At 45.9% G+C, this 23,296-nt stretch overlaps 1 protein-coding gene across 1 annotated transcript in view; it reads left to right on the top strand.

Annotated features, from left to right (window-relative positions):
* Positions 1-23,296, top strand: part of LOC134097384 (nesprin-2) — a 135,044-nt gene that overhangs the window by 79,131 nt on the left and 32,617 nt on the right. Inside the window, exons 76-93 of the mRNA XM_062550267.1 lie at positions 201-327; positions 699-881; positions 2,751-2,900; positions 3,315-3,491; positions 4,430-4,585; positions 5,376-5,525; positions 6,000-6,173; positions 6,875-7,008; positions 10,086-10,305; positions 11,346-11,528; positions 11,826-11,939; positions 12,562-12,716; positions 13,669-13,816; positions 14,378-14,472; positions 16,423-16,654; positions 17,201-17,395; positions 20,641-20,766; positions 22,036-22,191. Coding sequence (XP_062406251.1) covers positions 201-327; positions 699-881; positions 2,751-2,900; positions 3,315-3,491; positions 4,430-4,585; positions 5,376-5,525; positions 6,000-6,173; positions 6,875-7,008; positions 10,086-10,305; positions 11,346-11,528; positions 11,826-11,939; positions 12,562-12,716; positions 13,669-13,816; positions 14,378-14,472; positions 16,423-16,654; positions 17,201-17,395; positions 20,641-20,766; positions 22,036-22,191 — 2,875 coding nt within the window. The remainder of the gene's footprint in view (positions 1-200; positions 328-698; positions 882-2,750; positions 2,901-3,314; positions 3,492-4,429; positions 4,586-5,375; positions 5,526-5,999; positions 6,174-6,874; positions 7,009-10,085; positions 10,306-11,345; positions 11,529-11,825; positions 11,940-12,561; positions 12,717-13,668; positions 13,817-14,377; positions 14,473-16,422; positions 16,655-17,200; positions 17,396-20,640; positions 20,767-22,035; positions 22,192-23,296) is intronic.

The following is a 23,296-nucleotide window of genomic DNA, read 5'->3' on the forward strand; positions in this document are numbered from 1 at the left end:
CACACACACACACACACACACACACACACACGCGCACACACACACACACACACACACATACATACATATACACACACACGCACATGTACACACACGCTCATGTGTACATGCATACTAATTTGTGTGTGTGTGTGTGCGTGTGTGTGTGTGTGTGTGTGTGTGTGTGTGTGTGTGCGTGTGTGTTTCTCCTTGTGCTGCAGGTTCCAGCGAGACTCCCAGTCCCTGCAGGAGTGGTTGATCGAGGCCAAGGGTCAGCTGGAGGCCTGGGGATGCCACTCCGAATCAGAGCCCCGGGATCTCAGCTGGATCCAGCTCACACAGCTCACGGTACTTTACCCATGGCGCTTCTCACATTTAAAAGCAAAGAATGTGTGTATTTTTTTATGAATTTATGAAAACTGGTATTTTGTATATTTTATGATTACAGATATTTATGCTCAGGGTCTCAGCCCAGCCTTTCATAGCTATTTAATCATTGCCACATGAATGCCATTAATGTCTTTCTTCTCATAAATTGTTCCTGTGGCCAAGTAAAAAGGAAAGTAACAAAGGCATTCGGCTCAGAAAAAAAAGCCTTTAATTAATCATGGCAACTGGTTAAAAGCACACGGTGCCTTCACTCCTGTGGCTGTTTTCTGGGGCTGTTTCATACTGTCCAGTCCTGACCACTGTGTCTGTGTCCGTTTGCCCGCCGGCAGGGTCTGGGTCAGCAGGCGGAGTTGCGGCGTGCCCAATGGTCTTCTGCCTGCGACGCTGGCACGCAGCTGCTGCAGCTGATGGACAGCGATGCCCCGTGCCTGCGGGAGCGCCTGGCACAGCTGAACCAGAGCTGGGCAGACGTGATGTCCACCCTTCCGACGCTGCAGAGCTGGACGAAGCAGGTACGTCAAAGCAAAGATCCTTAATTATTGACAAGATAGAGCAACGTAATGCATCTCTATGGAAGCAAAATTCGAACAGTTCCTGTCTGCTTAAAGAGGCGTGTTGCAAATATGAATAGTGGAATATCGATCTCTGTCAGATTGGTAAGCAGTTCAGTTCGAATGTTAACAGGTCTGCTTAAAGGGGGATTTAGCCCCCCTCCCCTTTGCGAAGACAGAACGCGGAAATGATCAAACGCTTGCGCCTCTCGCTCCGCTTTAACCCTCTCTGGTCAAAGCCAAGTGGCTGACAGCCAGGCTACACTGCGAGTGCAATGGAAGTGTTCCGTTTGCGGAACGTACATGTAGCGATAGTTCTACAGGATATACGGGAAAAGATGAGGCACAGGAGATAGCATGCCATGCCATGCAGGTGGGTCTAACCCTAGGGTCCCACTCCCAGCCTCTCTCCTACTCATTTCCTGCCTCTAGACGCAGTTCTATCTCCATAAAGTCTCAATTTGAATCTGAATCATTTTTGAAAAAAAAGAAAGAAAAAAAAATGGATAAGATATTTAAGAAAAAAAGTTGAAGAGCATGAAGGTGAGTAATCAGGTGATTTCCACTCTGAGCTCTTCCCGAAAGCTGAATCACCATCAGCACATCGAGGAGGTGTAAGGAGGGCATGTGCTGTAGCAGGCATGGCTGTCATCCGTCATCGTGTCATGTCAGCCATGAGATCATGCTGCCCACGGCTGATGGTCAGGAACAATGGTGAGACCCGGGAAACCTGAGCAATCCCCTGAGGTGACTCAGCACTGAAGCGCCCAGTTACGGCTCTCCTCTCCTCTCCTCTCCTCTCTCCTCTCCGTCTCCTCTCCTCTCCTCTCCTCTCCTCTCCTCTCCTCTCCTCTCCTCTCCTCTCCTGCCCTGTCCATGCCTGTCCACCCCAGCCCTGTCTCATACCCCCCGCCCCCTCCACCTCTCCACCTCAGCACATCTCCCCTCACACTCTCCCTCCTCCCGTGAGTCCCACAGCTGTGTGCGGTGAAGGCCAGTTCACAAAGGCCCTCTCAGTACGGCAATTAGCCTCTCCCTCTCCAGTACTTCTTCTATCTCCCTCCTCTCCTCTCCTCTACTCCTCCTCCTCTCCACCCATTCTTCTATCACCCTCTTCTCCTCTACTTCTCCTCTTTTCTTCTCTCTCTCTTTCTCTCTCTTTCTTCACTCCTCAGGTCTGCCGTGGGCTTTCATTCTCATTAGTGAGGGTCATGAGGTTCGAGCATCAAAGCGAGAGAGTTCTGGTATCTCCCTGAAGCAGTTTCTAATCAGCTCTCCCTCATTCGTTGGCATTTCCTCGTTCTGTCCGTTATCAACACCTGTGGCGTGTTTGGCGCTGCTCCAGTTGCCATAGTTACATTTGAACAAAAGCTTCTATTCCCGGAAAAGCTTGTACACTTTACTCTTGTTTATTATTTTCCTTCTAATGAACAAGATTTTATCCGATGTGTAATTTAAAGTGATTTACAGCATGATACAGTGTACAGTAGATAAAGATTTTAGCAGCAGTGCTCATGAATCCCTGATGTTGAGCATTCAGATACAGTTAGAAAGGTAGAATGCTGACACATTCATCAACATGCATTTCTAATGATTTTTTTCCTTTTAATCTCAAATGTAACAGCTGAATAACAGCTTAACAGCTGTTATTACATTACATTACATTACATGGCATTACATTACATTTGGCTGACGCTTTTTAACCAAAGCGACTTACAACATGGAAAAAAAACAATTAGGTTTTCAGGTTTTCTGAAGTAGTGCTATGAGAGGAGATGTTCTTGCTTTGCATTTTTGTCAACTTTAGTTTCTTTTTGTCCTGATTGACAGATCCTGGGTGCACTGCCTGCCCATGCGCTGATGTCGGACCTGGGCGCTTGGCTGGACGACGTGGAGAAGAGAGTGGACGAGCAGGAGGTGGAGATCGTCCAGGAGGCCACGGATGTCGCCGGACACGCCAGTCAGCTCAAACGCTGCCAGGTGTTTATTGCTACAAGGCTTTGACCACATCTTAATCCTCATAGACAACTGCTATCCAGCTAGACATGGCTAGATGTGCTGTATGTCATGTAGAGCCTTTGATATGCTCTGTGTCTATGTGCAGCTGGCTACATGAAGTGCAGCTGTACACATGCAATCTGTTTTAGATGCCTCGAGCTCTTTGCCTTGACATGACAAAATGTCCACTGAGCCACAGACTTCATTCTCGTATTGTGTGTGTGTTTGTGTGTGTGTGTGTGTGTGTGTGTGTCTCCCGTGTCTGTCTGTCTCTCTCTCTTCCTCTCTCTCTCTCTCTCTCTCTCTCTCTCTCTCTCTCTCTGTGTGTGTGTGTGTGTGTGTGTGTGTGTGTGTGTGCGTGTGTGTGTGTGTGTGTGTGTCTCCCATGCCTGTCAGGATCTGAAGGCTGAGATCTGCGGTCAGCAGCCCTGCGCGGAGCATCTGGTCCAGCTGGTGGAGGAGGCCGGTCACGTGAAGGACGAGGCCAACCGAGAGGAGAGGACACTTCTGGCCGAGCAGGTCGGAGCTCTTCACCTGCGCTGTGTCCTGCTGCAGGCCAAGGCCGACCACCAGGTATGACTCAGGGGCATCCGGATGGTCCGCAATGCATTATGGTCTAGGTCGCTTCAGGTAGTGTACAGCTTCTAATCCGTGTATGGTTCGTTCATTCATTATTCTGTTTTCAAACCAAAATAGGAAAAAACAAAAGATGGCATGCTTGTTTGGTTTTTCTGTATTAAAAACCAAAATGGAAAATGAATCTGTACCCTACATTTAGGCATATCACAGAACGATTTTGTAGGCAACGAATGTAGTGAACGAACATTTCAGTTGAATTTCGAACACTATTACAAAATGTCTGATTCACTTTATGGTGCACTATTTAGTGAATGGGTGAACATTTTGAGCTCAGCTAAAGTGTGTACACACACCTAGACAGTGGAGGAGGGAAGTGTGTGCATTAGAGAGTAGTTCACACCTGACCAAGCAAGTCAGAGCTTCTCTTACTGTGCTGACTCCCACTGGCAGGTCTTCAGATAGGAGTGGAAAAAGAAAATAGATTTTAAATAAATAAATATCAAATCGAATAGAATAAAATCTTTTTTTTTGTCCAGATGTCATATACCTGCATCATCATTGTTACTTTGGTAAATACTTAACTCATTTGATATGCTCCTAACACACTGTATGACAATAGATACCAAATAAAATAGAACTCACACCGTATGAGTGCAGATACAGTAATATAAGTGTAGTTACATGTCATAGCCTATAGGGTGCAGCATAGAGCATATGTCATAACATAATCATGTCATACGCAACTCTTTGCACCAATATGGTGAAGCAAACCCTACCTGAACCTGATACAGTATTAATAATAGGAATACAATATTCCTCACACTTTTATGTTTTTCTATTTTGGGTTGTAATTGTCCCATATTACTTTGGTAAATACTGCATAAACATCTACAGTATGTTGGATTGTGAGCGGTGTTGTTGATGCCCTGCAGGTGCGGCAGGTGGAGGAGCGTGTGCACGTGTGCTCCCAGAGAGAGGTCCGTCTGCATCGCTTGCGCAGCTGGCTCTCCGCACACAGGGGGAGGCTGAGTGGGTACGAGAGACCAGACAGCTGCTTCCACATAGAGAAGGCCCTACAGGAGCTTCAGGTGGGTTATATGCACAGGGTGTTGTTAAGATATACTGCACTGTTACATTCACAAGAGGCTATATGCGCAGAGTGTTGTTAAGATATACAGCACTGTTACATTCACAAGAGGCTATATGCGCAGGGTGTTGTTAAGATATACAGCACTGTTACATTCACAAGAGGCTATATGCGCAGAGTGTTGCTAAGATATACAGCACTGTTACATTCACAAGAGGCTATATGCACAGGGTGTTGTTAAGATATAAAGCACTGTTACATTCACAAGAGGCTATATGCACAGGGTGTTGTCAAGATATACAGCACTGTTACATTCACAAGAGGCTATATGCACAGGGTGTTGTTAAGATATACAGCACTGTTACATTCACAAGAGGCTATATGCACAGGGTGTTGTTAAGATATACAGCATTGTTACACTCACAAGAGGATATATGTACGGAGTGTTACTAACATATACAGCACTGTTACACTCACAAGAGGATATACTGTATACGGAGTGTTGCTAAAATATACAGCACTGTTACATTCACAAGAGGATATACGGAGTGTTACTAAAATATACAGCACTTACATTCACAAGAGGATGTATATACGGAGTGTTACTAACATATACAGCACTGTTACATTCACAAGAGGCTATATGTACAGAGTGTTGTTAAGATAGAGGGTATTGTTACATTATAGACTATATAATATGTACAGGGTGTTGCTAAGATATGCAGGATTGTGTTGATTTGCGTCATGGTTCCTGATTCATCTGTTTGTCTCTGCTGGCCTTGGCTGTCTAGGACATTGAGGAGAAACTCAGTCTGAAATCCGCGGATCTGCTGGAGTTGAAGGCTGTCCGTCTCTCCGAGGATAAGGAGCACCCCAGTGACCAGACCTTCTCTGCGCAAGTGGACGCTGTCTCGAAGGACCACTCGCTTCTTTCACAACAGGTACATTCAGAGCCACTCACACACAGTGTTGAACTCAAATCATAATCAGTCATGTCCTTCCACTTTGTTGTGTCTGCCAGAGTTGCCCTAAATAGATAAATGTGGCATAACCCTATTATGTTAAAAGATATCACTTATTTAATGTGCAAATGAAATAAGTGTCATAATGTTACAAATGAATGAAATTATTTTTTGTTTTGTTTGTTTTGTCTGTTTTGTTTGTTTTCTATTTCAATTGAAAACAAACAAAAACAACAAACAACAACAAACAATTGAAATTGAAATTTAATTTTTTGTTTGCAAATACAGACAGTCGAGTCTCTCATACAATTGACAACATTGCATAATGCAACACACCACACAGCTGTTCTCTCTTTTTTTCTGATGGGGTAAAATCCCTTCGCGAGATCTATTCCCCTGGCCTCAAATCAGTGTCTCCTTCTTCTTCTTCTTCTTCTTCTTCTTCTCTCTCAGGTGGCCACCCTCAGACCCTCGCTGTGGCAGGTCCGGGATCAGTGGGTCGGCTTTGAGAGGGAGCTGGCAGAGGCCACGCTGGTCAGCGCCAGAACCCAGTACAGTCTGGAGCAGCGGCAGAGGACGCCATGCCTGTCCCTACAGGAGAGCAGTGACCACGTGGACCACATGCAGGTCAGAAGCTCAGAGTCACTCTTACAGCCTTTTCCAATAGTTTTTGAATCAGCTATCAATTGTATTGGCGGCCATTTTGAATTTCTCCAAAATCTCACTTCCTGTTTGAGATATTTTTGGGCACCCCTTCTAGGATGTCTTAGGATCACCCAAGGAACATATCTACCAAATTTCATGCTTCTATCCGCCGCGTAACGATTTTTCACATAATCTCCCCTATCATCTGAGAATAAGGCCCAGTGAAGGGTATAGAGATACCAGATGCAGTGTCGCCAAAGCAAAGCATAAAGAACTAGAAAAGCACTCTGAAAACGCAGACCTCCGCCAAGCTCCTGCTGGATCCTGACGTGATCCGAGTCACTCCCAAAATGTAATTGTTTCTTCCTTGGGTCATTTCAGGCCTTTCCTTAAAGTTTCACCTAAATCCATCAATGGGTTTTCGAGTTATCTTGCTAACAAACAGACAAACAAACAAACAAACATGATGAAAGCATAACCTCCTTGGTGGAGAACAATGAAACCAGACTCTCTCTCTCTCTCTCTCTCTCTCTCACTCTCTCAAATGTTTTTTTTAATATTTTTTTTTCAAATTCAGAGTGCTTTATTAGCATGACTGTTTGAGGATCTCTCTCTCTCTCTCTCTCTCTCTCTCTCTTTCTCTCTCTTTCTCTGACCCCCTTGTCTTTGCTTCCTGTCTCCAGGCCCTGCAGCAGCAGGCAGAGGAGGGGGCAGACCTCTGGTCATCTGTGGACGCTGCACTGGTCAGCCTGAGCGAGCGAGTGAGTTCTGGTGCCGTCCGCCTGCTGACGGAGAGAGTGGAGACGGAGAGAGCGCGGTGAGTAATGATGATGATGATGATGATGATGATGATGATGATGATGATGATGACGATGACGACAGGAGAACCCAGCAGCCTTATGAGAAGTTACTGTACCAGGAAATATGGTATTTGTCAAATTAGCTAACAGCTAGCTGGTGGAACTCAACTCCTACTGTACTTACTGTGTGTAAAGCAGTTACTGAGCCAATCCATGCTATAACTAGCTAGCTAACTAGCTAGCTAACAGTTGCCTGGTGAGAGGCCCTTATTATGACATATTTCTGTGTACAATGCATTTATGTTCCAAGGTTCTCCCTTGTCAAATGTTCAGTGCTCGGCATTTTAGTTTGATCTTTGGTGTGTCTGATGCTGCCTTCGTGCCGCTTGTAAACTCGGAGGACCCGCATTTAAAAAAGCCCCGACCTCCGAAAAAAGTGTGTTCATGAGATCAGTTCATAAAATGGATACAGGAAATGTTAGAACTGCTTACTATGGTTGAGCAAGAAGGAAAATGTCGCGGGCGAGTGTTTCTATCCGTGTTGTTAATTTCGTGACAATTTACCTTGCCTGTTTGTAACGACAGTGAAATTCACCTCTTGTGTTGTTGCAAGGGAGGCCGCCTAAAAAGGGATGAGAACCTCTGCTCTCTCTTCTGTGATTGGCTAACTGGTGACTATTCAGTTCTTCTGGAGATCTGTACCTTACCTTGGTTTGCTGTATCGAGCAGAAACCAGTATTGAGTGGCTGCTGACGTGTGCGGATCCTTAGGGCAGTGTTTTTCCCGCTCATTGAGAGCCATGAGGCCCACCCTCAGGGAAGACCTTTAGCAGAGTGTGTGACGTTAGCACCGTTAGATAAACCCTTGGAGGCCTTGTCATACTGGAATAGTGTGTGTGTGTGTGTGTGCGTGCGTATCCATGTGCGTGTGTGCTTATGTGTGTGTGTGTGTGTGTGCGTGTGCGTGTGCGTGTGCGTGCGCATGTGTGTGTGTGTGTGTGTGTGTGTGTGTGTGTGTGTGTGTGTGTGTACCAGTCCGCCTGTCCCTTGCATATGTATATCTTCCTCCTTTTCTGAATTGCCTTCCAGTGGAACATGCTGTTCCAAACACACACACAGCAGCTAATGGGTGATTCAGAGAGGCTGAGTGAGTGTCTGGACCTCCGGACAGATTTACAGCATGCACTGCGCGCCTTAGTGGCTTGTTGTTGTGCTGCGCTGTGCTGCACGGCGCTGTACTCTCTCTCGCTCATCACTTGGCTCGCTCAGACACAAACACGCTACCGCTTCGCTTCACTTGGCTTGCCATCGCTCAAACGGCACTTTTTCCGTAATCGCCTGCTGACAGGCCTCAGAGCAGAGGTTCGCACTGCAAGCCCCGAGAAGTCTCTCTTGCTCTCTCTCTCGCTCTCGTTCTTTCTTTCTCTCTCTCTCTCTCGCTCTTGCTCTCTCTCTCTCGCTCTATCTCTCTTTCTTTCTTTCTCTCGCTCTTTCTCTCTCTCTGTGCCTCTGTTTATTCTCTCTCTTCTGTCACTCCTCCATTCCCTCACGCAAATGTCAAATCCCTCTTTTTCTCCTACTTTGTCTGGCTGTCTTACCTTTCTCTGCATCTCCTCTTCCCTCTCTTTTGCTCTCATCTTTCAGCTCTCTGTCTTTCTGTGTCTCTCTCTCTCTTTCTCTATATCTCCGTCTCCCTCACTTTCTCTCTCTCTCTTCCTTGCTTCTTTTTTAGGTATCCTTGATCCATTTGATGGTTCAATGAAAGGGGGCTTAAAAGCCAGATGTCTCACTCTCTCTCTTCTCTTACTCTCTATATCTCTCCCTCTCTCCCTCTCTCTCTCTCTCTTTCTCTCTCTCTCTTCACCCCCCCCCCCCTCTCTCCACCCCTCCACCCTTTCTCTCTGCGGTCTCTGCCTATGCTGTAGTAAATCAGAGGGGGGTTGGAGGAGGCTGCATGTTCCCCTCTAATCCCCCCCGTTGGCCCCCTCTGTGGAACAGCATGTGGCTCCAATAGCTGCGTTGCCTCTGCTACTCCCAGAGACCCCCCCCCGCACAAACCCCCTCAACCCCCGCCCCCCCCACCGCTCTGACAGCCATATTTCTACCGGGCCTTTCACTCGAGCGCAGCGCGGCGCAGGTGACAAACACATTCATTAAGTCGCCGGACACACACTAGCAGACAGAGAGCGCAGCTGTCCGCAGCGCAGAGTCGAGAGGCGCAAGAGAGGGTTCAGTATTGTTGTTGAGTTTCTTTCCTGTACAGTGTCGTATGTAGTGTTTCTGTAAGATCACAGATCAACAGGAAGTAGCTGTCTGGACGCTCACACTGTAAATATGGTGAAAGTTGCGATGCTTACTGTAGCAGATGTCTTTATTCATCTGCTACAGATGTGGTTTTTATCCAAAGTGACTGATGCTACATGCTAACAATCGTTATTACAGAGGTGTCCATAACTCACCACTGGTCTACTGCAGCTTCATCTGATAACTTGTTTTGAGCATAGTTGGCTATCTACTCTAAATAGACGAAAGACACAAAACCACTTAATCACTGAACTTGTGTTTCATTCATGCCCATTGCCAGAGTTATATCAAATCAAGCACCTGGCCATGTGGTCTGCATTCACACAAACATAATGAATGGGTCTGAAAAGCTCAGTTCAGTTCAATTCAGTTCAAGTGTGCCTCTGTCTTGGGGTGCACAAAGCAAAGTCCATAAAGACACGGTTGCGTGAGCTACAGTAGATGTGGAAGAACTTGACTGGCCTACACTGAGCCCTGACCTTGACTGCATTAAACAGCTTTGGAATGAGCTAATGAAGATTTTGAGACAGGCCTGCTCATCCAACATCAGTGTCTAGCCTCATAAATGCTTTTCTGAATGAATGGGCAACATTCATAAAATAAAACAAATCTCACAGACGCACTAACATTTTGTGGAAAGCCTCAGAATATTGGAAACTGTTACTATCCTTTATCTATGGATTCAGAATAGGATGTCATAGATGATCCTGTCGGTGTTTCCAGGTGTCCATATCGGTTTGTCCATAATAGTGTGTGTGTCTAACGTTTTCCCATTCGGTCCATTCTGGCAGGTGGATGTCGGTGGTGGAGGTGGCGAGAGAGGAGCACGGGCGGAGTCGGGCGCTGCTGCTGTTGTGGCAAGAGTATGTCCGTCTGACGGGCATCTGCTCTGGGCAACTCACGCAGCTCTGGGAGCAGTGCCAATTACCCCCAGTAGCCACAGCAGGAGCCCCTGCAGACACAGAGGGAGACCCCGCGGAGCACATCCAAGCCAGCCTGGAGTTTCTTAGCGTGAGTGCTAACGCTAACACTAATGCAAGCACAGAGCCATTGGGCAGGAGGGTTAGCACTAGCAGGCCCGGTTGGGTAGAGTGGGAGAGGGTCACGTTATCCTAGGTAAACACTTAATGCTCAAATAAAGAGGAGCTTGCACACTGTGTGTACTCACGAAGCAGAAAAACGTCATTTTAATGGATCGAAATAAAAAGAAAGGAGTGCTACCTGGAGAAATGCAAAGTGTCTTTTTAAGATGTTAATGGAAGTGCTAAGTGTGGAAGTACAAAAACAACCAGTAGTTCTCAGCGGAGTGAATATAGGACTGGTTATTTACTACTTTTTAAATAAAGACTGCTTTCCAAGGCCTCCATCTCTCAACCAAGAAAGCACATTAATATACAGATATGTGTTTTTGGCCCCAAGCCTTGTAATACTTCATCTTCAGCCTGGCACACTTCATCTTCTCAAGAGAGGCCTTTTGCCCTCTCAGTTTTTTGTACTTTGTTGCCCTGTTGACTAGCTCTATGGATGTTTGTGATGTTACCAAGGCAACACATTTGATATTGTAGCGATGACATTTAAACATAGTAACATAATAGTTTTTCATTACTTTCCTCACTGTTTACCATAACAACAAAGATGACATTCACTTGATTATTGATGTCTCATAAGAACATCTAATTAAAGGTAGACAAGCTTTGTTGTTCTGAAACTTCTGAGATCACGGAATGCAACTTGAAATTTTAATTTTAATTAAAATGTAGTCATGGCTGCTGCCTTTTGATATCTTAGTATGTCAACCTTTTTGTTACTTTTAATGTTGCTTTCACCTTGTGTTACAAGGAAAATGCATTATATATATATATATTACTATTATTATTATTATTATTATTGTTATTATTATTGTTATTAACATTATTATTATTATTATTATTATTATAACTTTTAAGGCCTGAAAGACAGTCCTGACCTCTGTGATACCTTGTGACTCTTGTTTTCTCCTCCCTCTTCCCTCTCTGTCTTTCTCTCACTCTTTTTTATATCCTCACTTCCAGGATATTCAACAGGGAATGGAGGGTTTGCAGACTAGTGTAGGGGACGTATTAGAGGCTGCCAAGCTTCTCATTGGCCAGATAGAACCCCAAGGAGCTGCTCTGATCCAATCAGAGACCAGGTTGTTATCACGTGACATTGTTCACTTGGGCCAGGCACTTATTTTGAGACGGGAGCAACTTCAGGTGAGCACCATTTTTAATTCTGGAAATTAAATGTCCACTCACATAGTGAATGTATAATTGATCCATTTCAACTCTCTCTTGCTCTCTTGGTCTGTGTGTTCATCTGTGTGTGTGTGTGTGTGTGTGTGTGTGTGTGTGTGTGTGTGTGTGTGTGTGTGTGTGTGTGTGTGTGTGTGTGTGTATTTTTATGTGTGTGTCTCTCTGTGTGAGTGTATGTATATATGTCTCTCTCTCTCTCCCTCCCTGTGTGTGTGTGTGTGTGTGTGTGTGTTTTGTGTGTGTGTGTTACTTGGTCAGGAGGACTTGGAGCAGTATCAGAACTTCCACGGTCTGCTGGACTCCCTGGAGCTCCACCTCAGGGGCTTTGAGAGTGGCCTCCTCAGACCCAAGTCCACTCTGGACAACCTCAAGGTGCCTCGCACCCCTCTCTCCTTTCACCGCACCCAACATGGCCGAACCACACACAACGTGCCCTCGCTGCCCTAGCAGACTGACAGACACAGACTATTCATTCTAATCTGTTATGATTATTAAGCCCAATTCACACCAAAGAAGACTGACGTGACGAGACCGAGTTGTAGCGGTGTGAATTAAATGTTGCACGTAGTTGCAAGCCGTCGCAAACCGTCACAGAGCATTCAACATGTTTAGTTGCAAGGTTTTAGAACGTCGTGGCTTGTCTCGTCTTGTCTCATCGGGAATCTTTGGTCTGAACCCTACTTTAGAATACTACTAATCTATTAACTTGTGTAATTTTTATTCATTCAATCATTCAATCATTCATTCATTCATTCATTCATTCATTCAGTCAGTCAGTCAGTCAGTCAGTCAGTCAGTCAGTCATGTTAATATGTTTAATGAGTTGAATTATCTTTTTTTTTAAGATTCATTTTGAAAGAATGCTTTGCTCATCTGAGCTGTGTAGCACACTTCAATAAGATTCACATAATCAATAGAAGTGATTGATATTGCTATGATGATCTATTCTCCGCTGACTCTCGATGTTAAAGTCTGTTGTTGGTGTCCTGCACAGAGGGGTCTGCAGGAGCTGAGCGGCCTGGCTCCTGACCTGGGCACTCTGAACGAGCTGAGCCTCGGCCTCCGACTGACCCACATGGCTGAGGGGAGACTCAGGACACTCAACGACCAATGGCTGCAGGTCTTCATTCAGGCCACAGACCGATACAGGTGACCGTGCCTATCAGAAACTCAACAACAACAACAGCATCAACAATAGCAACTAGCTTTTATACAGTGCTTTGTCAAGGCACCCAAAGTGCATTACGGTGAAGGAACCTCAGTAACCATCACCAAGGTCTATCTGAACTGAATTACACAAGGGTCTGGTATTTCTCCATGGTCTGGTAGTTTGTTTTTTTATTAAAACGTTTTTTTTTTTTATTATTTTATTTGAAAGGGACAGTGGTCTAAAAGTACTGTTGCAGGGTAATAATAATGATTCACACACCATATCAGTGTGCTGATAAATGTGCTCTTAAAAGTTCTTAAACGTCCTCCCATAAGGAGTCCTGCTGGTAAAAATGACATTACATCTGAGAGCCGTTTAAAATGTTATATCGAGAGGGAATCAGATATGTAAAACAGTAATTATGGATCGCTCTCCTGCTGTCAGAGAGAGCTCTACTGAGCAGAGGGCTTCCTTATTATAGTAATCCCAGGCAGAGAGAGTGAGCTGCTGTCTGGCAGTGCTAAACTCAAACAGAGGGCCGTATGATCAATGAAGCACAGGCATGTGTTTTTCAGTGGCCCCTGACTGTTTTTATTTCCACTGTAGTTCATCTGCAGGAAATAGTAAAGTTCGAGAACTCCAGATTTATTTACGAGGACTTGCCACTCCATGAAGCTCTGGCTTCAGCTAAAATCACGGGAGAATATCAGTTGGAGGGACATCACGGCCAGTTTGATAGTTGGGGTGTTTTACCAGCTGTGGAATAAAGCGAGCAACTATTCTCAGAATTTCTTAGTTTCGATTAAGATTGAGTATAATAGCATAATGTATTGTTGCAAGAGGCTCTCCATAACTGGTGGTTTTGTGGTATATATTTTTTAGCGTGCGTGCGTGTGTGCATGTGTATTAAAACTAATATGTGTGCAAATATTATCTTTTGTGTATGTTCAGGGAGATGCACACCAAGCAGCTATCTAGCCAAAGCTTTAAGCAGCGGTGTGAGGACTGGTTTTCCCTCCTGGAGAAGATGGAGGCTGACCTGGCCACAGACGTCTGTTCCACCCAGCCAGCCATTCGGGAGCAGCTTACGCGTCACCAGGTGATTCAGAAAGGGCGCATGGCATATGTATAAAAGTGCTAAGTGTATTGCATATGTATAAACGTGCTAAGTGCATTGCATATGTAGAAAAGTGCCAAATGCCAAGCTCAAGCAAACACCAACAGGGCCAGTGTGCACCATCAGCCTGTGTTAGTTGGTGTTTGTTGAATGGAGTTGTTTGAGTTTGATATGTCAGCAAATAGTTATTTTCAGTTATCCTCGCCTTGATCGACCAGCTGGTTGAAAAGATCACAGTCACAATGTCATAATGACTTTAGCTATAGTTGCAAACCACTGGAACTTTGGTTCCCAGTTTACTTACAGGGCCTGGGCTATTTCAGATTTAGTTTCTGACAAGTTTCTGATAAATGCAAGCCCAGAAATCCTTAAATCCTTACAACAAGCAAAAACATCTAAAGTCACATTGTGCATGCATTCTCCACATTATTCTACAGCTTGTAAATACTGTATATGCTGTGCCAAAATATATATCAATATATGTGCAAATAATAGTATATGTTACATTTATAATAACTTCCTCTATTTGATGTCCCTTCTCAGAGGCTGAAGGTGGAGATGTTTGTTGGGCAGCAGCTTCTCCAGTCAGTGGTCAAGGAGGCCCAGCGGCTTCTCGAGAGTGGTCCATCCAAAGACAGGTTAGACACTAGACAGGGTTGCACACTTAAGGGCCATTCACACCAAGAACGATAGCTATTGCAATATCTATAACCATACCAATGAATGCATTCACACTGACCAACAATAAATGTGATTGCTAAAATGTGATGCGTTCCAATTGGCTGTTAGCTTTTTATCGTTCTGAAAATCGTTATAGTCGCTATCGTTATAGTTTATGTGTGAACGTCATCATTCATATTAACAAGAGCGATATTTGTTGGCCCCAGCTGTGGCGCACCGCACGCCGGCGACCCGGGTTCGATTCCCGCCCCATGGTCCTTTCCGGATCCCTACCCCGCTCTCTTTCCCATTCACTTCCTGTCTTTCTCCACTGTCACTGTCAATAAAGGCATAAAATGGGCAAAAAATATACTTTAAAAAAGAAAAAAGAACGATATTTGTTTATAGTTATCATTAAAGTTATCATTCTTGGTGTGAACGGCCCTTTATTCATTTGGCGGACACATGTCTCGAAAGAGACTTGCGTAGGTCAGTTAATCCACGATATTCCGCAGCCAACAATGGGGGTCGCCATGACACCGAAAACGGTTTTCTATTTCCGGCGAAGCTGCATTGTATCTATTTTAACGTGACGGTTGACGGTGCTTAACATATCATAACGCATATAAAAGTAAACTTTTCTATTTTATATCGGTTATATATGATGTAGTATATACATGCTGAGGGCAGAATCTAAGTTGAGTCATAATCTAGTTAGCTATGGAGAACGCACATGTTAACAGAATGAACGAAAGTTGAAAACAGTATCGTAACCATCGCAACGAGACATATTTCCGGGTTAAGGAATAAGGTGGATAGGATGGCCAGTTTCCCAGGCTCCGTAAGTAGTAGAGCAAGAAGAGTGGTTCAGTCTGGGCAGTGCACTGCACTGTTCTCTCCAACCAGCAGCACGCTCCAAGATGGCTTTAGGAGCACTGAAGGAAGAGCTGTGTTTGATTGGCTGTTGAGACGATGACAATTTGTTGGCCCAACTAGTCACCCCTTATAAGAGCTTAGCTTTGCTAAGTACTGGTCAACTTTTGCACTAACTAACAACTATCGACAATCTTTCACGTTTAAGAGTCCCTAATTCCCAAACACCACCCCCTCCATCGACACCACTTTCACAGTTTTAACTCCACCTTGGCATGCAAAGTCTTCTTGGGTAAATGATCAAAGTGCATGTTTGATCTGTTTTTCTCTTGAGAGGCTTCTCATCGTCAGAACTCCAAAGTAATTAAAAGTGAAGTTTTTGGAGTCTGCATTCTTTCCAGCAGAGTAATAAGACATCCAGCTCCGGTAATAACTCAGTTACAAGCAAGGAGAGATACGGAGAGAGAGAGAGAGAGAGAGAGAGAGAGAGAGAGAGAAATAGAGAGATATCATCTCCTCTGCTCTGATCTGGATGACCAAGCTGGCTCCGGGTCAGGAAATAAAAGCCCTCGTTGTTGCGATGGAATCTGAACTCATGTCCATTCCCAGCGATTTCTTGGCCCGATATTCCGTACACAGTCCTTGAACATGCCCCCCACATTTTCACACAACCCAGCACTTTGTTACAATTTCGCAAAACAGTGTTTCAACGTCCAACACAAAACCAACTATTCAGTTGCAAGGTTGTACACTGAATATTGTTATTCAATTGCTACTCAATGGCTCAATGGAGTGTGACATTAGCCTATCCACCGCCTATCCACCAGGAGCTACTCAGGAAATTGGCAGCGTCGTCTTCCAAAGCTCCTTTCATTTGTAAATCTTTTCCCACCCGCACTCCCCAAAGGGCTTCGATAATTGGGCTCCGAGCTTTTATGGTGCGGAGATTTGTCAGGTGCAGTTTTCGGACGTCCTCAGGACTTCTAATCAGTTGTTATCTCTGTGTGTGTGTGTGTGTGTGTGTGTGTGTGTGTGTGTGTGTGGGTTGGCTGTAGCAGCGACTTGATCGTTAGGCTGACGGAGCGGCAGGAGCGCTGGCAGGAGGCCCTACGATTGGCCCAGACGCGCGGCACCCTGCTGCACGGAATGACGGGCCATTGGAGGCTCCTGTCCGGAGGCCAGCGGAGGCTGTGGAAGCTGCTGAGTGACCTGGAGACTCTCCTGCCCCCTGCTGGCCTGGCGGCATGCAGTCTGCAGCAGCTCCGGGGCATCACCCGTGACTTCCAGGTGTGTGTCTGTACCAATACGTTATCAGCAGACTGTAAGATTGTAAGAAGTAAGATTGAGGGGCTAGGCATCAAGGAGTATCAAAACCAAATTCCTGGGGGAAAAAACAGGTGTTATGTGTAGTAACTCTGACCCTGTTGGACATTAATACTGGCTGTTTTACATTTGTTATTTTGATTTTATTGAGAAAGCTATTCAGTTGTCTGTTTGGTGGTATGGCATTTAAGCATTTATTCACTCAAGAAATGAAGTGCTTATATAGAATGCTCTCTTCTTGCCGATTTTCCTGTCTTTGAAAAAAGGCATATAATTAAATGTGCTAACAGTTAAGTGTTTGTGTGTTGATGCAGAAATAATGTACTGTATGTGTTAGTGCATAGTAAATTCTGCATTGACTATCCTTACACATTTATTGGGTCTTCATTCAACGACTTCATATTCTTACTGAATAGGTGATTAGGTGATTTACTCTTGATAAAAGTTTAAGTATGTGTCTCGTTGACAGTCAATCAATCAATCAATCAATCAATCAATCCCTACTTGCAGTGGGCTCAGAAGGAGCTCCAGGACCACGCAGCTCTGTACACTCAGGTGCTGAAGGCCGGGCGAGAGCTCGTCCCCAGGCTGGACGGACCGGCCCAGACCCACGTGCAGGAGGACCTGGACGCCCTGAGGAAGTCCTGGGAGGACACGCAAAGGCTTCTGGGAGTCAGGAAGGCTCTGGCGGAATCTGTCCTGCTGGTAAGTGCTCAAACAGACTCGAAGCCATTCAGCGGTAATGTCGTGTGTGATGTTGTGTTTAGTCGGTGCATCCTCTGGTTTTGTGTAAAGGTTTTATCATTTCTCTTCAAGCAACACTAAAGCACTTTTCCTCTGTCGCACACGTGCCGTTTGTTTATCCAGTACATAACAATGTCCAAGTAGCGTATGCTGCATGATTTTATGAAAGTATGAGGTAATGCGACATTGAAGCGAGTTATGTTTGTAGTTAGTTATGTCTCATCCCATCGAACTACTGATCCGCCAGCTGATCTTGTATACTTAAATATAGTGCGATTATAGCTGATAGAGGGTCGCGACGCAAATGCAGAACTGCCGTTCACCCTGTTGTGAGTTCATGAACCAATGAAGTCATTTATTTAACCACTGAAACATCATTTTAAGGTACAAAAAACTCTTTAGTGTTGTTTTAACATAGCTATAATTTTCTTATTTCTATCATTATTTCCTCTCCTGCACTTTGCACGGTAACAACAACTTGAGAAGAGTACATTTCAGATTTGTATGTATTGAAAGGTAACAAATATTACTGTAAATTTGAAAGTAATCACATGCCTTTCCACAGTACTGTATGGCAAATACTTATCTGGCCATGTGTGGTGCATTCTTTGTGACATGGTGTTATAATAGTCAATCAACCCAATTATTTTTCTGTCTGGAAAAAATAGACTTTTTAGAGGAGCTTTTATCTAATGAAAGCTGTGTTGATGTGAAATCTGTTCTTCACAAGCTGTTCTCTCCATACATTTGTCCAACAGATTAATGTATATTTTACATCAGGATTAGACTTACAGGGACTGAGTCTGGACATATATACTGTATGAATATTATACATTTCAATCATTTAAATTAATTTGACAAAAAATGCGGGTTTTAACCTAAATATCAACGTTGAGGTAGCATGGATGCTGAAGACACTATTGAAATCTACCCCCAGTTTTGATCCTTGAGCTGAGGTGCTCTTGCTCTCACACACACACACACACACACACACACACACACACACACGCACACATACTGTACATACACACAGCGGCACACATGAAAACGATGTCTGTGGATCTGGGCTGGATGAGATTAGTCGTGACACCTTCCCCCCCCCATCTCTCCCCCATCCCCGTCCCTCGGTGGGCCTTTTGTCCATGTGCAGCAGTGGGACCAGTGAGGGAGGGGGGCGGACCAGACGGCCTCTGAGCTAATGACTTCTCTCTCTCTCTCTCTTTCTCTCTTTTTCTCTCTATCTTTCTCTCATTCTCTCTCTCTTTCTCTCTCTTTCTCTCACTCTCTCTGTGTCTGACCTACTTTAGTCATCCCAGTGTGTACCAGACCACACCACACCACACCACACCACAATACACACCACACATACAGTACGCACCACAACACACACCGCACCGCACGCCACAACACACACCACACACCACACAACACACCACACCACACACACCACACACACCACACACCACACACCACACAGCACACCACACACACCACACCCACCACACACTAAATCACACACTGTCTCCGCTCCGCTCCGCTCCACTCCACTCTCTCCTCCCTGCACTGTAGGCTCCTCCACTGCACTGCAAATGCCAGGCAGGCAGAGGATGAAAGATCAGTCGTAATCTTGCCATGATCCACATATGGGTCAGCTGGGCCAGCACTCTGACAGATAGCAGGATTGGGGTGGGGTGTGTGTGTGTGTGTGTGGGGGGGGTTTGAATTAAAGACCACCACACCCTCTGCGTTGGCATGTGATAAGATCCATATTGTCACGCGACCGAATGAAGGTCTACTGTAAACATTTTAGAAATGGTGGCTTGTTATGAAATGTGACGTTCACACAGATGCTAGATGTTCACACAGATGCTCATAGACTATACAGTATATACAGATAGTGTTCGCATCGGTGTGACTGAGAGGTTTCTGGGTGTCAGTGAAGAGAGTGTGACGGATCTGATCTGTTAAGTAAAGCTGCTGCCATCCATACGCTAAACTTTAGGATAAGAGGGGTTACTGAAATGCCATCGCATGTCAAGATCCGGGGGGGGGGGGGGTTGGTGGTATGTCTCTGTCTGTGTGTGTTTGTGTGTGTGTGTGTGTGGCAGGGGGTAGTGGTGGCTTAAAGTAATCCCGTCTGCTGCGTTAACACCCAAGAGAACCCCCAAGAATAAGTCAACTTTGACCCCATTTCCTGACGCTCTCTAAACGTTAACATTCTGCCCTGCCAGACCTGAACCTCACCGTCAGCCACCAACAGACACACACCCTCTCATAGTCCCTCCTGATTGGTCAGCTGTTGGGGTTTACAGGCCTGTGAGGAGCCCAGGGAGGTGACATCACTGTGCGTGTGTGTGTGTGTGTGTCTGTGTCTGTGTGTGTGTGTGTGTGTGTGTGTGGGTGGGGGGGGGTTGGTGTCTGTGTGTGTGTGTGTGTGGGTGGGGGGGGGGGGGCAGGGGCATAGTGGGTTGCCCCGGTTCTGTTAAACCTTTGCCAGGCCTGCACATGAAAGACTGGCGCAGTGGGCCAAAGCAAACAGTTTATGTCAGCCCCAGTGAATGGGAAATCCCACAGCACAACAGCCAGATCACAGCAGCGATAGCGACTGCAGAGAAACAACAGCTTCGCTACCACCAAAATAGTCTTATCTGTCTGTCCAAACCAGCCTGTCAATCAGAACAGGCAATCATGGTACCTCAAGAAGGCTGTTGTTCCTCGTCCGCTAGTTGTACAATAGAAGCCCTGGATTACCTAACAACAGAACATCTCCAACTGATATTGTATCATCAGCTTTTGTCAACAACACAGAAGATCCAAAGTTGTGTCATCACTTAACCTTTGTTGGTGCTAATGGTCTGGTGTAATGGTGTTATCGGTGTTAACGACACGGCTGATGGTGTTAGATGAAAGTCTGACGTCTGTTAATCTTGCTAAATTTAGACCAACAGTGGGTCATGTCTCCTTAAAGAGAGTATTACACATCAAGCAGAAGGGGTATTGTATTCAAATAATCAACCATCGTATCAAATCTAAAATAAACTCTTCCTGATAAAAGACCTCTAAGAAAGCCTTGTTGTGTTTCAGATTCGTAAACGAAAGATCATCGCTTCCCCTGTAATCTATAATGTCCTGTAATCATTTGAATGCTCATCAGTGCTCACCTCTTTCTCTCTCTCTCTCTCTCTCTCTCTCTCTCTGCTGTACAGACTTGGAAGCGCTGTGAGACAGGACTAGCCGATAGCGCACACAAGTTGGAGGAGATCAAAGCCAGTCTGGAGCAGCCGCTGCCAGACAATCTGGAGGAGTTGTGCAAAGAGGAGAACCTCTCCAAGGTGAATACACACAGAGCCTGGTTTCTTTCTTTCAGAGGATGTATCTATTTGTGTGTGTGTGTATGTGTGTGTGTGTATGTGTGTTTGTTTTTATACAAAAAGAGAAGCTTTCCAAGTTGACCAGGACCTGTTTCTCTCTGAGGATGTGTGTGTGTGTGTGTGTGTGTGTGTGTGTGTCTCTTTCTTCTCATGAGTGTGTGGGAGGTGAATGTCTTTAGAGCCATTTGTCAAAAGCAGTTCCCTTGAGTGTAGATACATCCTCGGCTGTTTTGAGCGCGCACACAAAACAAGCCCACTCCAAGGACAAGAGAAAAGGGAGCCAGATAAGGTCTCTCTGGGAGGAGAATGGGGAATGTCCACGGCCATTGAGATCGCCTGGGACTTCTGAGCCTCACTCGAGTTGATAGAATCAGATCCTCTCAGTGGCTGAGTTAATCTACTGTGCTGATCAAAAAAGGCTGTGATGACAGGCGCTTCCAGGCCAAGAGAGTTTGTGTGTGTGTGTGTGTGTGTGAGTGAGTGAGTGTTTTGTGTGTGTGTGTGTGTGTGCACGCGTGTGCTTTTGAGTGAGTGTGTGTGTGTGTGTGTGTGTGTCGGTGGGGAGGCTTAAAACAAGAGAGTTTAGTAGGCTTCTAGTGTCTAACAAAGGCCAAAGTCTTTAGCTGCTGTCACGGTGGAGAGCTCGCTACACCCCCGACTGTGCCATTATGAGTGGAGTTCCCCCCCTCCGCCCCAACACCACACCCCTACACACACTTTACCCCCCACTTCTGCCCGTTAGCCCACTGCCCCCTCCTCCTCCTCCACCTCTCCCTCCCCTCTATCCCCTTCTCTCTCTCTCTCTCTCTCTCTCTCTCTCCCTCCCTCTCTCCCTCTCTCCACCCTCTTCCCCTCCCCCTGTCCAGGCCAGCAGGCCCTTAATCCACAGGGCCAGTGAATGAGAGAGCGAGCAAATGAGCGAGAGAGAGAGAGAGAGAGACACACTCACCCTCACTCACACACACGCTCCAGACTCACACACGCTCACACACTCGCAGAGAGAGGCTGTATTAGGGGACAGGCCTGCGAGTGAGAGAGGGACCTGCCTGCTTGCCCGAGTGAGCGAGCGAGCGCCTGATTTTGACTGACCATTCCGACTCCCCCACCTTAACGTTAACGGAGAAAGGGACTCTCCACTGACTGTCCACTGACTTTCTCTTCATTTCCAACTGACCGCTGCTGCTGCTGCTGCCGCTGGTGGTGGTGGTGGTGGTTGTTGTGGTCATGCAGGCGCATCAGGAGGCTCTGGAGGTGTGGGGCGGACGACTGCGCGAGCTGGACACCATGAAGGCAGACGCCTCTCAGTACGTGCTGGCCGGCGACACAGCACTGCTCCAGGGACAGCTGGACCAACTGAGTGGACACTGGGAGGAACTCTGCCTCAAGGTAAGAGACATGGAGACAAACTGAGGGATGAGAGAGAGAGAGAGAGAGAGAGAGAGAGAGAGAGAGAGGGGGGGGGGGAAGAGAGAGAGAGAGAGAGGGAAAGAGAGAGAGAGAGAGGGAGGGAGGGGAGAGAGAGAGGATACAGATAGAGAGGAGAGAGTATGTAGAGAAAGAGAATGAGAGGAGGGAGAGAAAGAAAGAAAGTGTAAGTGTCAGTAAAGTGTAAGTAAAGGAGAATATATGTAGAAAAAGAGAGAATAAATAAAAGTGAGCAGAGAGCAGAGGAAGAGATAGAGAGAGAGTGAAATGGATGGGCAAGTAGAGAGAGCTAAAGAGAGAGAGGGGATGAAAGAGAGTGGGACTGATAGGTCAGCATGGGTAGAGAGAGAGAGAGAGAGAGAGAGAGAGAGAGAGAGCGCCAAAAGCGAGGGAGGCATGAGGTGGTTGTCCAGGCAGCAGTGGAGACACACAAAAGCCTGCGGCCACTGCTGCTGCTGGGGGTCTGTAGCCCTGTCACTTAAGAAGGGGGGAAGGTGTCCCTCTCTCTCCCTCTCTCTCCCTCTCTCCCTCTCACAGCAAAGAATAGAACAGAGAAAAGAGAGGGAAAATCCACAGAGGTTTTAATGGAGAAGCTTTTAAAAATCAAAAGCTTAGGGAAAATGGACTTTTTAGCTGACTCTGTCTGTGTGTGTGTGTGTGTGTGTGTGCGCGCGTGTGCATAGTGTGTGTGTGTGTGTGTGTGTGTGTGTGTGTGTGTGTGTGTGTGTTTATGTGTGTTAATGTGTGTGTATTTGTTTACATGACTTGGGAGTTTGTAGCATACCCTTCTGGGGTTTTGAGAGCATCAGCATGTATTAAGAGACTGTTGTCATTCCATGTGTTGTCACCAAGCCAACATTTCTTTAGTGGAGTACTGGCACGTGTTTGGCTTCTGTGATTCTTTACATCACTTTGTATGGATGCCGTCATTTAGCCACAATGGATTAAAACTCCTCTCGAATACACACAGGGATGTTGTTCAAGGACGCAGAGACATGGTTGCTTTCATAACATTGCCTCGCCAACTGGTTTAAATGGCAGGTGCATTTTCCAAAAGCCTCCTCAA

This window comes from Sardina pilchardus, chromosome 12 (assembly GCF_963854185.1).
Source record: "Sardina pilchardus chromosome 12, fSarPil1.1, whole genome shotgun sequence".
NCBI classification, from domain to species: domain Eukaryota; kingdom Metazoa; phylum Chordata; class Actinopteri; order Clupeiformes; family Clupeidae; genus Sardina; species Sardina pilchardus.